The sequence below is a fragment of the Micrasema longulum genome, unplaced genomic scaffold (genome assembly GCF_059751315.1).
Source record: "Micrasema longulum isolate JH-2025_06_02 unplaced genomic scaffold, ASM5975131v1 h1tg002312l, whole genome shotgun sequence".
Lineage (NCBI taxonomy): Eukaryota > Metazoa > Arthropoda > Insecta > Trichoptera > Brachycentridae > Micrasema > Micrasema longulum.
In genome coordinates, this window is record NW_028279464.1 from 192,623 (window position 1) to 211,523 (window position 18,901).

Genomic DNA, 18,901 nt, shown 5'->3' on the forward strand with positions numbered 1-18,901 from the left:
TGTAAAACAGTTTATAATTTTTGTAGGTCGCGTGGCCCCATCGGTTCCGGTGCCTCGGGCTGATGACGAGACCTTTACTTCCTTCTTCACCAGCGCGTCCCAGACTATGGTGGACTCTCCTGCTTCTAACTTCATCCCATACAATAACAACAACACGGAGCAGATCGCCGAGGACATTGATCTGGATGCCATCGACAGCGGAGCCAGGCAACTGTAAGTTTAATAAGCTTATGAGGAAGTTCAGTGTTATTAAAAAAATTAAGGCAAAATATTTTTATGTATCTTATTATTAGCGCTATGATTTTTTAAAGTCTTGTGATTTTGATATTACTTGGCCTGTGACATCACAAGTTCTCTTCGGTGAGTTCTGCTGATTAGTGGGTTGGTTTCCCGTAAACCGGAAATCTATCACAACACTTTATCATCCTTTGATTTCGGAGAACTAGTGACGTCATTCATCATCATCATTCCCTTTCTGCAACTCATGGTACATAGGGCACTGGATTGGTACACCAATCGCAGCATATCTTAATCAATTTCGTTACATGAAGCTGAGGTGATCAGTCTTACGCTTCAGGTACCAGTCCAGGGACTATGAAATATTCTAGTGTGAAAACACCCTTTTAAATAAATATTTCATATCAACCATGTCGGGAATCAAACCCGAGGCCTCTTGCATGATAGGCAAACGCGCTGACCATTACACCACGAGGCCGACGTCGTTCAAAGTAGTTAATTTTTATTATTTTTTTTATAAATTTTTGAGATACTTCGCAATATAATTAAATGCTCCAATTTTTTTCACACGTCGGAAAACCTTTTTTAGCATTTTCCTGTAGCACTGAACTTTATTATTGTACTATGAAACAAGAACGACAAGTACCTTAAAAAGTCGTTGTCGAATATTTTGTTTAAGGAAATGTATAAATTATGGTACTAAATAGATAAAATTTTTCTACTGACATTTCTTGGTAGAACTGCATTTTAATTTGAATAATAAATATACGTATATAGTTTTATTCCTCTCTTAATTATAATTTTACCAGTGACCGGGTTTCATCGTGACCGACATCGTCAGACTGGTGGGAGACTAAACATATTTCAATGTTATACACAAGTGCAAGCAGAGGAACTGTACTAATACTGTTCACCAAAACAGTAGTAATATCATAAAATATGAAATACGTTTTCAGATTGAGCGTGACCGGGGTGAATAGAGTGCGCGCGACTCGCCGCGCTGGTGGTTCACGCAATCCGCTCCGCGCCCTGGCCGCGCGTACTGACTTGCGCCAGGAGTACACCGAGCCGCCAGCCACCGGAGTAGCCGACAAGGAAGCCGCCAGGCTTAGAAAAGATAAGAGTAAGTCTCAAATATTTTTTACTTCATCATCACACATTTTGTAAATAAACAAATAAACAATATTTCCTCAAGTCCACCCCTGTCTAGTTTTAAAGATCGTATCCATCTCACTACACACTTCCCGTCATTAAAAGAACAACATGACAAAAACACTTGACTTATAAGCTCCATAATATGTATCAATAATGTAATATCACTGTAAAAATAAAATAGAATAGAATTCATTAGTCAAGTATACCTTGATAAAGAAGCTTGTGTAGCTTTGAAACTGGTCGAAAACAAAAATGATCCAGATACACTACAATTGAAGTGAAAATTCAATGCCGTATGCACCACTGGAAAACTCATACTTTATTCTCGCACATTTTTTTTTCAGTCGCTGTTAATTCTCCGATGGCAGTCGAAGCCCTCGCCGGCCTCGCCAGTCGCGAAGACTTCACCGCCGTCCACCTGAAGAAGACGGCGTCAGGAGTCTTCCCACTCGGTGTGGCGGGATCAGGCGGGGACGCGGGGAGCATCCTGCTCATCCATGTCAAGGGAAGGCGCCGAGTGCAAGTTCGCCTTGTGGAGCCGGTGGCCAACAGTGTCAATAGTGGAGACTGCTTTGTGCTGGTTACTCCGGACCAAGTCTTCAACTATATTGGACTCTACTCCAATGTCATCGAAAGGTAACGTATTTAGAGTTTAGTAACTTGAAGTGATACGCACTGTTTCTTATGAAACCTATCCAATATTCTGTCACTGTCTCCTTGCAATAAATACTGGGTTAAAATTTTCGGTATTCCTCCATTATGCATTTACATATTGGTTAAAACAATTTTTTACCAAATAATAAATACTTGTTGGGCACAGAAAAAGCATTAAATATTAGAAATCGGAAATAAATCACCAATTCAACTTATGTGTAGCAAGTCGCGCTAGATGAAGTAAAATAATACCGAATATGCGATTGTCTCACACACTCTTTACGTCTCATAACACATCACATAGGCCAACAGCCAGTACTATTGCCAGTTGCTCTCAGTAGCTCTTTGAGCTTCGTTAGGGGAGGTTCTCTCGCTCGCGCTGCGTGAGCTATAGTCCTTAAAATGTAACATGATTAGAATGACAGTTGTCAGAAAAAGCGACGACATAACTTTGTAGTAACGTCAAAAGAATTGTTTATATTGACACTCGAAAAATCATTTGTATCTGGCGTGTTAATTTATTTTTTTAATACAATGCTTGAAACATAAATCAACATTAATATATAAAATCAGCTTTAAAACTATAAAAAAAACTAAAATAAACCTAATTATTAACGACGTTCTTACAAGGTTACATCATTTTGCAAGAACGGTAGAGATGGGACAAATTGATCAATGTAAATTGATCGAAAAAAAAAAAATTCATTTGATGTTGTTCATGAAAAAAACGTATGTCTAATTTTTTGGTGAATAATTGTGTTAAACACACTATAATAGGCTTCTTTTTGCGTTTTTTATATCAATTTTCGGAAACAGGGTTTCACGATTGCATGAAATAACTGATAAAATCGATTTGATCAGTGATCAGTAATTTCCCATCACTAATGAAATTAGTTTGACAGCTGCCATTCTAATCAAGCTATATTTTAAGGACTCATGTAGGAAGGGGAACTGATTATATGAGTGATTTTTTTCATGTTTTTTTCAATTAGATTTAAATTATTACCACTTTTGATTTGAACTATAAATAATAAGAGCCTATTGCCTATGAATATTCTTTTTTTCTATTTGAAATCTCTCGCAGTTTATCCCATAGAACACAGCGGTCTTGTTTTCAGTAATTGCGTATTTTAAACTTTATCCGATGTTGCACGGAAAATATAATAATATCCTTACTATTGTCTTGTATCCATTTATATCATACCTTTTAATAAAAAACTCTATTTGAATTTTTTTGTCTTTATTTCTAGATCTCGCGCTTCAGACATTGCCCTTCATATCCACACTAAGAAAGATCTGGGATGCGTTAATTCCACCAGCATCATTACTCTAGATGAGCAGGTGAAGCATCGCTCTCCGAGGCAGTGGAAGCAGTTCTGGAATCTTCTGGGAGTCGAGAATGATGTGGAGGACTTTGTCCCGACTCCAGCTGGCAATGCGGACGAAGATGAGATTTTCGAAACTGGAATTATGTCTACAAACATGTGTTACGAAGTCTCGGATGACGAGCTTGTTCCAATCCAAGAATATTGGGGACAAACACCCAAGATTGCTATGCTCGACCCATCAAAAATATTAGTTTTTGATTTTGGATCAGAGCTCTATGTTTGGAATGGAAAAAACACCATCCTCGAGAACAGAAGGAGAGCATTTCAACTTGCCCAAGAACTGTGGGACGAAGGATATGATTATAAGGATTGTCACATCTGTCCTTTAAATATTCATCAAGTTCTCGGAGCCAGACAAGAATTCAAGGAAACATCTCAAAAAGATACCGAGAGGCCGCCCTGGACTATGATTACCAAAGTCACCCAGCACATGGAGACTATTCTTTTTAAAGAAAAGTTCTTGGACTGGCCTGACTTCACCAGGGTTATTCGAGTCAAAGAAGAGGAAGATTCATTCAAAGGTGCAGCCGAAATAAAGCCGTGCAATGTTGATGTCATGTGGAATAGAGAATACGAAGATCCGAGTCTCGTATTAGAAGGATCTCATGTAGGAAGGGGAACTCACTACTATGACAAAGAAACCATGAGGCATTTCGAAGTGAAAACTAAATCAGTTACCAAATGGATAATTCAAGAGTATGATTATGTGAAAATTGATCCCGAAGATTTGAATGAGTTTTATTCTGGTGATAGTTATATCATCAGGTGGGAATATCAGATTACTGTCACAGGAAGAGAACTTAACGGTAAACCTTCCAAACACAACCTGACCGGAAGAGATAGATGCGCATACTTCTGTTGGCAAGGAAAGGATGCAACAGCTAACGAAAAAGGGGCAGCAGCTCTCTTGACTGTGGAGCTCGACCACGAAAAAGGACCTCAAGTTCGCGTCACACAAAGCTGCGAACCTCTGGCATTCTTGAACCTATTCAAAGGTTCTCTAGTCATCCACCGAGGAAAGAAAGGCTTAGAGAAAAGCAAGCACAGACTGTACGCTGTCCGTGGTAACATCGAAAGTGAATCTCATCTTGTCCAAGTGGCTTGTTCAATGAGGCAACTCAGAAGTCGAGCTTCAATGATCATCGTCGAATCTGAATCTGGCAAGATATACGTTTGGCACGGAGTCAAGAGCCTGAAACATACGAGGGCTATAGCTCTAGAGGCTGCTAAGAAAATGGCGTTGAAGAAGAATTCCGAATTGTTCGATTCCAATGTGTCCGAAGTTGAGGTGACAGAGGTGAAGGAAGACGATGAACCCAAGTCTGTGATAGATATTCTGGGTGGGGCCAATAGAGAGTTGTACCATTCCCTTGTGAACAAACAGAATAAGACTGAAGAGATGGAAGTCGCAACGACACCTAGACTTTTCCACTTCACGGATCTCTCTGGCCAGTTTGATGCTATAGAAGTCCTCTCTCCACTGAGGCATGAATCTCTTGTGACCGCTTATCCGTTCTCCCAGCAAGAGCTATACTCAGCTTCTCAACCAGGTAAGTTATCATTATTAATATTATTTGTTATATCTAGGCAGCCTTTGCTGGTCTGCACCTCGTGTACTGCTTTTTGTCTGCATTTTTCTTCCATCCATAAAGCATCCAAAAGCTTTTTTAACTAGTTGACTGAAATGGAACGGACAATAAGGTTTAGCAACTTATTTCAGTCTGAAACCACCTCGCTGGAAAGGTAGTTTTTCTTGAGATTGTGGACGTTAGAGCTTCCAGTTATGACCCAGTAAATTAATGTTGGTATTTAATTGGTACGTTTGTATCTTATAAATTTATATCAAGTCCCCTCTCTTCTGTCATTCTTACAATGATGTAAGTCCTAGTGCCTTTAATCTACTGTGGTTGGGCATCCTTTTGAGTAATTTTTGGATTTTCGTAGCACATCTTTGGGCTTTTCCCAGTAGCTCGACGTCTTTAGTGAAGTATGGACTGCATACTTGGTATAAGGAATATCTCTGGAGTAATATTTTGGAATGCTTTCTTAATCAAATAAATTATTGACATGGCTTTCTCGGCGAAGATGTAATGTGAGCTTCTCATTCATTTGACAAATAAACAACTTGGTGCTTTCTTTTGCGCTGATTTTTTCCATCCTTAAATTGAATATTTTTCAGGTCTTTATCTCCTAGACTGTGGAGATAGACTATGGTTGTGGCAGGGCTGGTGGCCGCAGCAAGAAGACTCTGAGAGTATTGAAACTGGTTCTGGTAAGTTAATGATTTCAAAAAATGTATTTTCATTCTCGTCTGCGTCTCGGTGAAATGGTTAAGCATGTCATACTTGCGGATCTATGTTCGCTTCCTGTCAAAGTTGACATAAAATATTTATTTGTGCATAATATTGCATATTTATCTATATATATATATTTGGATAATTTATATTTATTTATTCACATTTTTCGCTTACAAACTATAATTAATAATAAAAATAATGTGACCTCACTGGGGTTTCCCATGCCGAGGACACTTAACAATTTAGTTTTTTGAAATTACATTTGAGAATAAAACAAAGAAGACTAACTTAAAAAACAAATTATTGTGAAAACCATCTCAAGGAGGGCGTTATACAATAAATAACTATCCCCGAACGTCTTGGAGCTACAGAGCGCATGGACGGTTGGGATTCTAGTTCCTCACTTCCAATTATGATATATAGGAGCTAGATTACAGGACTTCTTGCAGCTACAGAGCACATGGACAGTAAGAAATCTAGCCCATATTTACTTTTAAAAATTATTTTTTTGACAATGAAGTTTATATGAGTTTAGATGAAGTTTAAAAAATGAAATATTTTTTTTAAAATAAAAATAGAACTTAGATTACAACAAGTCTTGCAGCTACTGAGCGCATGGACGGTTGGAATTCTACACCCCATTTACTAAATTAAGACATTTGATAGTTGATAACATTTACCTATTCATGCTAGATTACTAATCGTCTTGCAGCTACAAAGTGCATGGACGAGTGAAATTCTAGCGACTTAAAATTATCAATAAATTTACAAAATAAACATTAAGCGTAATAGTCAATTTTTAAAGTGTTCATGCTAAAAAGTGATCATGATATATAGGAGCTAGATTACAGCTCGTCTTGCAGCTACAGAGCGCATGGACAGTTAGAAATCTAGCCAGAAACTAATGATAATAATGATGTCAATTTCATAGTTTTCAAAATGTTCAATGCAATTTTGTTATCAAAGTGTAATTGTCTAAAGATGGTGTTTGGTTGTTTGCAGGCACCCAGAGGTGGCAAGCCTGTCGACGCGCAGCCATGGAGACCGTCCTCGAGTACTGGAAGTTGTCCAGACCGAGTGCGGCCGTCGCGCGGGCGTATCTCGCCGTGGCTGGGCTCGAACCTCTGCCCTTCACCAACATGTTCGACGACTGGCGAGACCGAGACGACATCGCGGAGCTCAATATCGCCGTAAGTCTTGACATCGTGAAACCGATGATGTATAATGAAATGGACACGTTACGAGCGTTCACAAGATGACATTTCAATTTAAGCTCCCCGCACTTGTAATACAAACAATCTGTTTGTGCACGCTGTTTGTTTACCAATTCTGTTGGTTTCCAGTACGGCCACAAGGTGGCAGAAGGTGAGACGAGCGTGGCCGTGGAGCTGTGCCGCCTTTCTCGCACCAGCTTCCCCCTGGCCGTCCTGAGGCAGAGGCCGCTGCCGGAGGCCGTTGACCCGGCTCATATTGAGAAATATCTCATCGCTGATGAGTTCCAGGTATGCACACACCTACTTATTAGTCACCTGGGAATAAGAGGGTTCCAATCAGCAAGTTCAGTGTTTTTTAAAAAGCAAAATATTTGTTAAACTAAGCCAAAAAAATAGGTTTTGTGTATCGTATTCTCATAGCTATGATTTTTTTGAATTTTGTCATTTTGAAATCACTCTCCCGTGGCTTCGCCAGTTTTCATCGGTGAATTTTCTTGATTTTTGAAAGCGGAACTCCGTAGCTGTAAAAATCTTTGAAACCGGTCGGTAGAAAAATAAAAAATAAGTGTTTAAAAGCAAAGTTGGTTTTATTTATTTTGTAATATTTATTCAATTTCTAGGAAACATTCAACATGACAAAGGAAGAGTTCTACGAGCTTCCAGCGTGGAAGCAAGCCAATATCAAGAGAGACCTCGGTCTCTTCTGACCCAGCCCACACGACCTGGTCTTCCATGACCCTGACTATCACCAAACCGGCGATAGGGGAGGATTTTGCCACGAAGCTTCACTGAGAAAAACACCGCGCTCCAAAAGTCTAAATTTTCGGAAGTCTGACATTAAAACCAAGCTCCCCGTATCATCCAGTTTCCAAAATGCGGATGATTTTAAATCTCTCGTCAACGATGCAGTGCATAAGAACGATGGTAAAAAAGACATGGTCGTCTTCGCGACGAGTCGGTACTGTTTTGTCAATGGTTTTTCTAAATTTACTAGGGGCAAAAGGAGTCATATCACTCGCGCGTTTTTACGCCAACCTTTCAACGACCAAGAGAGGAGCATATCGCCTTCCTGTTCTTGCTGTATGCAATAATTGAAACTTCATGGAAACAATTTTGCGAGTGTTGCAAAAAGTTGAGACTGTTGCAAAGAGTTGCAACTATTATAAAAAGTTGAAAATATTAGTATAGTGTTGTAACTTTTGTAAAGATACGCAACTTTTGCGAAGAGTTGCAACCATTGCAAAGAGTTGCAAATATCGCAAAGGATTGTAACCGTTGTAAAGAGTTGCACCTGTTGTAAAGAGTTGCGACTGTTGTAAGAAGTTGCGAAGGTGACTTATTGTAACTGCCACTCATGTTTGCCTTTCCTATCAATAATTTAATCGAAATTTACTAATATATATTTAAATATTTATCTTATTCTAATTAAAGACAGCCCTGGTTGTGTAACTATATTTATATTACAAATAATATTTTCATTGGTAAATGGAAATTTAAAAAAAAAAATGATTAATACGATGCAAATTTAAGAGGTGGCTGTCAAAAATTTAAAACGTTTTTAAAGACTAATCTGTTAATGAAATATGTAATTTCAAACTGTTGTAAAAAAAAAACGATTTCTGAAAATGCCTTTTTCGTATTTGCCATTTTTTAATATATGTAATTAACACCTTAAAACAACTTAAGTTTATGCCATTTTAAATTAAGGTATTCCTAATATTATGATGTTGAATGTTGTATTAATTCATGTATAACTGATTATCAATTATTATGGATCGTGGAAGACAATTTGATCGCTAAAGGCAGATACACCATGTAAATATGAGACGAGCATGCAGGCATGCAGTTGTGTATAAAATAAAGGTGTTCTGTGAAAGATTAGCGTAATATTGTGTTTCTATCTTTGGTCTTTTTTTATCCGGAAATGCTGCATTGTTTTTATTTTTTTGACAATTATTATTAATCTGAGTTTACGCTCAAATTATTTAGTAAACCTATTTTATAATATATATTGTTGTTACCAATCATTTATGTTGCATGAAATTATAATTAAATGTTTTTTCTTTCATATAAGAGCCCATTGCAGGTATGTGAACCAACTGACAAAATTATCACACTTTTGTATTCAAAACTCCACGAGCTTTTAACTTAAATTTAATTAACGTGGATGTTTTGTACGTAAATAACCAGGAAAAAACTCATTTACTTCACCTTTCGTTATTTCTGTCGCTGAGCTCACTTTACTCCTTACTACTTTCTACTACCATAATGCATTTCACCGCAGGGGTAGGCAGAGTATGGATCGCCACACACGTCTATCCGGACATAGATTTCTTCCACATTCATACATCTTGTCATACATGCCCTTCGGGCAACTGAGTCTGCTTTTGACATGACCAGACTTTGGTTTTTGGTTTATCTGATCATGCCACGTCTTCTTTGGTCGTTCTTGTCCTACGTCACAATCCATTCTCCCCATATATATTTGTTTTATCATTCTTTCATCATCCATTAATTAGAACCGTAGACATGACCAAATCATCTCAACGACCCTTTCTTGATCTTATCAATTATAGCAGTCTCAGGGCCCTGACTGCAATGGGAAGTTTGTTATCTTCAATTTTATCTACAAAGTAAAATTAAGTTTTCTGTGTGAAAAATAGCTTGTGCAAATATTTTTTTCCTAAACATGTTCAATTACATGTCACCGATGAAGATGTAAAAAAAATTCATGCAAATATATCGCAAATTAAGTACATCAATTTTGATTTTACTTTTTAGACAGCCGAAGACAACTCTGTTAACATCCCATTGTAATCGGGGCCCAGATTTGCACTCCCGCCTGATTTCATCATTGTAACCCTGTCATACATTGATTTCCCGCAGATAGAAATCATCGAAGAGACCGAATTTTGACCGTGTTCACTCTGCTTTCATCCTTCCTGTGCCAATTTCATGTTTCACTTCCACACATGAGCGCTGGGGTTAAAATCCCACTGTGCACTGCCAGTCTAGCTTCGATCGACATGTTTATATTAGCATATTACTCATATTCTCCTTTGCTTATTAATGTCACACGGCTTACTTTAAATTTTCTCTGTCATATTAACCTTTTTGGAACATTACAATAAAAATTGTAATCATAGTTACTCGGCTCATATTATTACGTATGTGCTACCTGTTACCGTAGCCGGCATGTTAGCTGTATTCACTTCTATTGGCTGACAATGAATCAGTCGAGTCATTCAAAATGGTGAAGTAAGCAAACTACTTTGACAAATTCACCACTCCAGCTCCTAACAAGTCATATGCGTTTTTTAAATCCACTTGGATCACTTTACCACTACAAAACTTTAGGATATGTAGAATGTCAAAACTCATCTAGCACTTTTTTTTCTAAAATGTCAGTCGGTTCACTTCACCTGCGATGGGTCAGTCTAATTGGAAAACAAACCTCGCGAATGGTAGGCAAATAGCTAACCACTGCACCACGATTCTGCAAAATTATCATCAGGTGGCATTTACTAGCAATTTAAAGTCATTATATGTTTGTTAGTGCATTGAAAGCCATTTTATTATAGCGTTTTCCATTCTACTAAAATCCACCATTGATGCGTATTATTTCACATAGGTGTTTTAAAAGTCCGCCTCAATACAATTAATGATATTTTCATAAACTTATTTAAATTATGATTATCAATAGAATCTTAATAAAAGTAATTCAAGTGTAAATTAATTAGTTGAAGGTGGTGATTTATTCCCGAAGCAGGTGGATTATCCACTCATGGTCAGTAAAATGGGATTTTGACTGAATTGATTGCGGATTGGAATTTATTTTCTAAAATAATTTTACATAGATGCTTATTGTGTCACCTAATACGCACAACATGTCCGTCTCAACGCTTTCTTAAAAAAACTTTAGTTTAAATGGGCTAAAATACTTACTGCAGTAAATCTTAAGTTATTTACATTATATTCTTAACATTAAAAACGTTTTTTAATCTTAACGTATTTTATAAAAACTTTCAGTAAAGAGATTTGAATACATCGATTGTCTGGTTTATTAGTCCGACAAGTCAGTTTGCTATGCAGTTTTACGTAAAATTATCCTCTATTTGATTAATTTCACTTAAATAATTAATTGCAAAAGGCAACTTGATCGATCTTATGCCAAAAAATTGCAACAAAAATTTATAAATATAAAGCTGTATTTTGCCAATGCTCATCACTGTTGATAAAATCAGACACAAATCAGTAATACACTGGAATCGCTCTATACCAGTACCGTGTACTAAAAAAACATCAATGGTAGATAGGTTTCTTCGTGGTAAAATCAATTTGAGATTTATTTATTTTTTATTGTACCTTAATTTGATTAAATAATAGAAAATGATCACCAAATACTTTTAATAATCATAGCATAGATTATTCACTATCACTATTAGACGACAGACGTATTCGTTTACGCACATTTGATTCGACATCACTTTCATCGCCCGAGATATTGCTTGTTCAATATTTGCACCGAAATTTTTGATATAGTAGGATTTTAACAAAAAATTGGTTATTGATCGCTGTGTCTGTTTTCTTGTATGACTCTTGGTTACGAGCCATAAAAGTGGTCAAACCTCTCTGCGATAAAAAAAAGAAGTAAAAGGGCGATGTACGGAATTCCAAAAATTTATTATATTTTATTACCAATTCACATTGTTGAATTAATGTTTAAGAAGCAATTTTAAATGAATTATTATACGGCGTTATTTTAAAACCATGATAAAGAGGTTCCGGTGTATTTAAATATCAGATAGCCAGTTAAATATTTGTTTTCTAATTTTCGTGAAACATGCAATTTAAAGATGTTCGATTAATAAACTGGGCAATTGACATTTACAATTTTAACTGATCTAATATATACCTACTTATTATGTACTAACTAATCAATAAAAATTCAAGATGAACGAGATTGAAAAACTACGATTTTAAATTAGGATTTAAAATATTCTCAATGGGGTGTTTTCGCAAATAGGAAATAACATTGAAAACATATTAAAGCAGATTTTACAATTCTAATTATTATATCATTAATAATTTTCAGGTTTAAAAACGAGCACACAAATACAAAATGGCTCGCAGTTGGCATCATGTTACTTTGATGTCACTCATCATCCACAAAAATTGCGTGCATGTTTGTGCGCGAAACGTCTAGTTTTCAGCTAATTGAACATTCGTATTTGTAGAAAATTTATCCGACATCGCAGAGAAAAAATAATAATTTTGCTAACATCCTAATTGCGAAATGACCCTATTGGTAATTTAGAATACTTATATTTATTCTTGGAATTTGCCAATGAATTTGGAATTGAGTAACCAATCCAAATTACCGATAGCAAACATAAAATGCTTACTATCTGGGTGATTGTAGTTTGATAACGAAATTAGATCTCGTTCTATGAATATTTTTATACATATCTTTTTAAAACACGCTTTGAAGTAAGGTTAATAAAAACATGACATGTAAACTCGTTCTAAAATTTTTACCCTTTTACTATAGAGGTTTAAATGCTTTTCGTAAATAATATAAACAAATCAAATGTAATGTAAGAAGTTGCATCGTGCTTTCTGTGTTGGAAAACCAGTGGATACAATTTATCATAATTAAGACTTACTAATTTTTTCTACCAGAATATGTAAATATAGTTAACTTATTGTATGTGCAATGGTTTGTAAATTTTTCAACTGTTGTAAGAAAATTGTCACTTCAATTATTCAACGTGATTCTTCTTCAGTTAGTGCATATTTATGTTTTCCATGTAATTAGATAACATGAAGTAATAATATATTACGATACATTTATGTTGTGCTTGTAATAATCGTGACTGGTATTTACAAATTTTATTTGCAAATTGTATTATTATTTTGTTTCCAGGATATTGTACCAATGTAATGGAACGTACGTAAATAAAATTGGATTTTTTAAAGTTGACAACAGCGTTATTTTATTTGTTTTACCCGGTCTCTTACTGTCCTATTTTGGAGAAATGCAGTTTTATTCTAGAATAATTTATGATTATTACAGTGAATGACAAAATTAAAATCGTTGAATGTTGCAAGAAATAAATAAGACGATTCTTATTGAATTTTTTCTGCTTATTCCGAATCGGTGTTTAAATTTTTTCACGCACGTAAGGTTTTCGAGTAAAACGTGTTAGAAATTTCAGAAAATAGTTTTTTTCAGAAATAATGGTACAATATGATTTATTTAAACATATTTTTATTCGATTTTGCCATATTTTATTTAATTATTATTTATTCGGATAACCAAGAGCTACATTTATCTTACATATAAAACAAAACAAATTACTAATAAGCCAATTACAGGTTTTCACAAGTAGCATCACAGTAAGTTAAGAAAGATTCTCAAACATAAAATAAACAGTAATCTAATGTAAATCGAAAAGATAAGAAAAAACACTACAAATTGTTTGGAAAGCAAACGCCCCACGTCATTATGATTATTTGAAAATAAATCTATGTATAATGATTTAATTTTTACATTAAAATTATTAAATGTTCGCCATAAATATGAATTTTGTCTATAATTAGATGAAACGAGAGGAACGTGAAGAAGAAGGTTATTCCTTAGTACTTTGGAAGGAACATTGATAGAGAATTTGCATAGTGGTTCAGGACAATCAATTGAACCAATAATGGAATAATAAATGGTTCCAATAATAGTTTGCGGTTCCATATGACTGATATCTCTGTGAAATCTCTCAACACATGGTGAGCAGCAGATACACGGGACCCAAATCTTATCCTGATCTCCAATTTTACACCCGAAGTTCAGTTCATAACTTAAGTAAATTGTGAGGTTACATTTTTTTTGTGACTCAGGCACTTCGCAATAGACGTCGGGACTATTCACACAGTTACATGGTATTGTAACGGTAAACAATATATTGCACGTAGTTTGAGTGGTTCACAAATTTGGTTAGTTAATATATAGTTAGATAATTTATAAAGCACCATTTTGGGGAAAATCGCCTCAAGGGCGCTGTACAACAATTAAATATCCCACCACATCTTGCAGCTACAGAGCGCATGGACGGTTGGGATTCTTGGTCCTCGTTTCCGATTAAGATCAATTTATAACAGATAGGAGCTTGATTACAGCACGTCTTGCAGCTACAGAGCGCATGGAGGGTAAGAAACCTCTCGCCCATTCACACATTTTTTAAATTGACAAAGAAATTTAGTGTATTAATGAAATTTATAAAAAGTAAATAATAAAACAGAGTAAGATTACAGCACGTCTTGCAGCTACTAAGCGCACGGACGGTTGAAATTCTGGACCCCATTTACAAAATGTAGGTATTTTATAGTTGATAACATTTACATATGGAAGCTTCCAATCTACCTAGATTACCAATCGTCGTGCAGCTACAAAGCACATTGACGAGTGGAATTCTAGCAACTTTAAATGATATCAATAAATTTAAAACAATAAACGTAAAGATACAACATAGTAGTAAAGTTGTCAAGTGTTCATGCCAAGAAGTAAGCAATAAAAAAACGAAAAGATAAAGCACTGTTTTAACATTATGGTTAACAAAATAAAGATTATTATTATTATTATTATATGTATAGTCCTTAAAATATAGCTTGATTAAAATAACAACTGTCAAACTAATGTCATTAGTGATGAGAAATTACTGATCACTGATCAAATCGATTTTATCAGTTATTTAATGCAATCTTGAAACTCTGTTTCCGAAAATTGATATAAAAAACGCAAAAAGAAGCCTATTATAGTGTGTTTAACACAATTATTCACCAAAAAATTAGACATACACTTTTTTCATGAACAACATCAAATGAATTATTTTTTTATTCGATCAATTTGTCCCATCTCTAACGTTTTTGCAAAATGATGTAGCCTTGTAAGAACGTCCTTCATAATTAGGTTTATTTTAGTTTTGTTTTAATTTTAAAGCTGATTTTATATATAAATGTTAATTTATGTTTCAAGCATTGTATTAAAAAAATAAATTAACACGCCAGATACAAATGATTTTTCGTGTGTCAATATAAATAACTACTTTGACGTTACTACAAAGTTATGTCGTCACTTTTTCTGACAACTGTCATTCTAATCATGTTACATTTTAAGGACTATAGGGTGAAGGGTGCACTGAAATCTACTTTGGCAAACAAATGTTTATCGCAGAAGGCAACACTAGCAGTTCACAATGGAGTTCTAGTGCCAACTCTAATGTATGGGAGTGAAGTTTGGAATTGGAAAAATAATTATGAAAGTGGGTTAAATTCTATTAAAATGCGATCCCTCAGGCGAATGTGTTAAAACGATGTATGATAGGTGCACAAATGTCGAGATCCGTGAACTGTGTAAGGCTGAGACATGGATTATCGACATAATCAAGAAAGGGGTGCTGCGTTGGTTCAGACATGTAGAGCGAATGGACAGCGAAAGAACGGCTAAAAGGAATTGCGATGCGAATGCTGATGGATGCAGAAAACGAGGAAGGCCGAGAAGACATGACACGATCAAGTCCACAAATACTTGAAGATGGACATGTCAAGAGTAGGAATAATGCGTGCGTGAATGAGAAGAAGTATGAATGTAGAGGAAGCGAGGTCTGTCTAAAGACTTAGTGAAATGGCGTTCTATCCTCTCTGCCTACCTATTAAAAAATGTTACTTACAATTCCTAGGTATGTCAGAATGTTTGAATATTGAGCAGTTGAGAATGCAGAAAGTATTAAAATGTTTGAAATTATAAATTCATTTTTGTTAGAAACCTTTTGTGATAAAATTATACAAATGAAATATGAGAGGCGAGATACGGTAACTTGAGAGAAAAAAAATACGAAAAAACAAAGTGTGATACACATATTCGGATTTAGCAGGAAAACTTTCATAAGAATCAGCGACAATAGTTCATGTAACAAAATCATTGTGGACCAGTGTTATTTGACGCATTTACCCCATGGAGTAACAAGGCTCCATTGACACCGTTGCCAACATCCATCATGCGAAAATCGGTAGATACAAAAAATATATCGGTACCCAGATAGAAGTGAAACTTAGTACAAACTTGATTAAGGGTTGATGGAAGGTTGAAAAGGAAAATTTGACGCGACAAGTTTTTATCAAAAGTTGCTGGAATATTGTTATGACAAATTTGAAGAGACAAGTGACAAAACTTGTTATGTCAAGAATGGTATTTCAGATTCCGAAAGTCATATTGTGATGATCAACACATTGCCATATACATAAAAATATAGAGAGAATTTCTTTTTTTATTTTCTTATATATAAACTGTTATATTTAATCCCAGGACTTTTCTAAAAAAACATTTTTTTGGCACCACAACAGGCCATGAGGCCCAATTATAGTGGTGAATTACAGCACGGTACGCCCAGCCTTAAGACAATCACATTTAATTTTTGTGTTCTCACCAGGAATCGAACCCAGAACCTTCCATGTGTGAGCCAAGTGTCTTAACCACTACACCACGGAGGCCGCCGAATTAAATTAGTGCATGACAAATATCCAAAAAAGTGGTTAATTCCAAACAACATTCAAATTGGCAATACTATCAAAGTCAAGGAAAAATTATATATTTCACCGTTTTTGTCCGTGGGTTTCATGTTTCATGTCATTTTAATGCGCGGTTCTTTAATTACGCATTTATCATTGGACGTTTTTCCGGCGATTTTAAAACTTTTAATATTGTTCAGTTTAAAGGATAAACTATTGATATGCCACTGAGGAAAAAACATTAAAAATTAGTTTTTGTTGCACTGTCACTCGACAAAACCGTCTTGTCAAGAGCTTTTTAAAAGTAAGTATGATATTAATATATCATCCACTGCATAGTGCTTACAATAGTTTAAACTGACTAATTATTAAATATCACAAACATTATACTATTATTAAATTGAATCGATTGAATTATGTTTTATTTACAGAAACTACAGGCTTTTGATAGTATATCGATATAATAAACCAATACTTTAACCCCAGAGGCCCTTATACATCACAAAAGTTGACAGATGGAAGAGTTGAGGAAATGAAAATGTTTAAACGTAGGCTTAATGTTACACAGTTTGTAAAGTGGCCACTTCAACCAGCCAATGACAGTACATAAGCCCAGTAAATACCTTACCAAATAGACTTCCATATTTCCTTCCCAAAATGTTTTCCCTTTGTTGCAACAAATTTTGATTTGAATATCGGATACTTTTTACCATGAGAAATCCCGTTAGTCAAAATGCGAGTAAGTCATAAAATAGTTTTATTTATTTGTTTCAGGGTTGAGAGACAAAATAATGCACCGAAATCTGATCTCCAGTCAATTGACATGAATTATTTGACATCACATCATCTGACTTTCTTGGCAAAAATAGCCCGTAATTTTTATTATTCATTCAAAATAAATATACCGAGTAATAATAAAAAGATATTTTATTTAATATTAATATTTTTAAGAAGCTTAGTGTTTTTTGTTTTTTTGGTTTGTGTTTTTTTTCGTTTTGTTTTTTTTTTTCTCAAATTTTTTGTTTTTTTTAATTTTTTTGTTTTTGTTTCTAAATAAATCCAAACTTGCAGGATGTTTGTTTTTTTGTAAAAAACAAACATCATGCAAGTTTGTTGGATGGTAACTAGGAAGTTTGCTTTAAACTTGCCTCAAGTTTACAGAGCTGCAATCTCAAACTTGGGTCAAGCTTGAACTCTTGATACTTCAAACTTGATACAAGCTTGAGGCAAGTTTAAATTGCTATCTGGGTAGATTCAATGTCCTATTAGGGAATGGTGGGTGGAAGAAGGGGGGAGGGGGGTGTATTAAAATGTTCCTAAATTTTTTCATTGCAAAATTTCCCTTTTTTCGTGGTTTTTTTTATCAAACCAAAGGCGGCCCCCTTGGACTAACGGCTGGCACTTGCCTTGATAATCGGTGTCTGTGACTCCCTATTTGCGATTGTCGTTTTGAAGAAGAAGATCTCAACCGCTTATCCTTTGTTTGCCCAATAAATGACCAATGTCAACCTTTTTCAAGACTTTGGCCCCACTAATTTCTCTTCCTACAAATATCCAACTCATCTTGGCGAGCAGGAATCCATCTCCATACAACCTTATTCTCGACTGGGGTCTGTTGTTGGATCGGTGACCCAGCGACAGCAGCATGAGTATGGGTGGATTGATTATTTGGTGGAGGGGTTCTTTTTTTTATAGTTTTAGAAACGAGAAAGAAGAGAACTTTCTCGGAACTATTAAACTTACCTATGCTTATGTTGCTTGCAGACCCGACGGTTGTGCCGGTTGCTGGTTGCTGGTTGCTGGTTGCGTACTGCGAACCAGTTTGTTTATAAAATAATTTGACATGACATTGACAAAAGCGTACAATTTACTATGCAAAGCCATTTTATTTTTTTAAAATATAAAAAAAAACTTTGAAAATAACCGGAAATCACTATTTACCAATACTTAATCTACGTATGTCCGGCCGAAGGGTAAGTAGTGGGCATTTATATTAATAAGCAGATAGCAGAAAAAGTAGCTTTCTGAACAAATAAAAAAAAAGTATTTATTCACTTATAAGTGGATTGCCTATATTATAAAGAGGACGAATAAACAGTTTTAAAAAAACATGGGAAAAATTGAAATTTTTACAAATCGGTAAAATTGTGATCCAATTCGCTAGATTTCACCCAAAATGGGTAGAGGAAAAAATAACAATAATAATTATGTAGGTAACCATTTATTTATTTTAAAAAAAAAACATATTATTTATTAATTGGTTTTTGTATTTGTTTAAAATAAGATGGAATGTGACAAATGTCGATTGATTAAAATTAATTTAAATACACTTAATTTATACGCCTTGATAAAGAAACAGCCGTGTTACGAAATCGGTCTTTTTAATGTTAATTAT

At 35.1% G+C, this 18,901-nt stretch overlaps 1 protein-coding gene across 1 annotated transcript in view; it reads left to right on the forward strand.

Annotated features, from left to right (window-relative positions):
* LOC148272506 (uncharacterized) overlaps window positions 1-12,928 on the forward strand; it is a 184,456-nt gene extending 171,528 nt beyond the window's left edge. Inside the window, exons 13-20 of the mRNA XM_088239953.1 lie at window positions 27-213; window positions 1,194-1,360; window positions 1,737-2,028; window positions 3,297-4,984; window positions 5,614-5,706; window positions 6,734-6,921; window positions 7,075-7,233; window positions 7,566-12,928. Of these exons, the coding sequence (XP_088096079.1) occupies window positions 27-213; window positions 1,194-1,360; window positions 1,737-2,028; window positions 3,297-4,984; window positions 5,614-5,706; window positions 6,734-6,921; window positions 7,075-7,233; window positions 7,566-7,652 (2,861 nt within the window). The 3' untranslated portion in view covers window positions 7,653-12,928. The remainder of the gene's footprint in view (window positions 1-26; window positions 214-1,193; window positions 1,361-1,736; window positions 2,029-3,296; window positions 4,985-5,613; window positions 5,707-6,733; window positions 6,922-7,074; window positions 7,234-7,565) is intronic.
* Window positions 12,929-18,901: the final 5,973 nt, after the last annotated feature.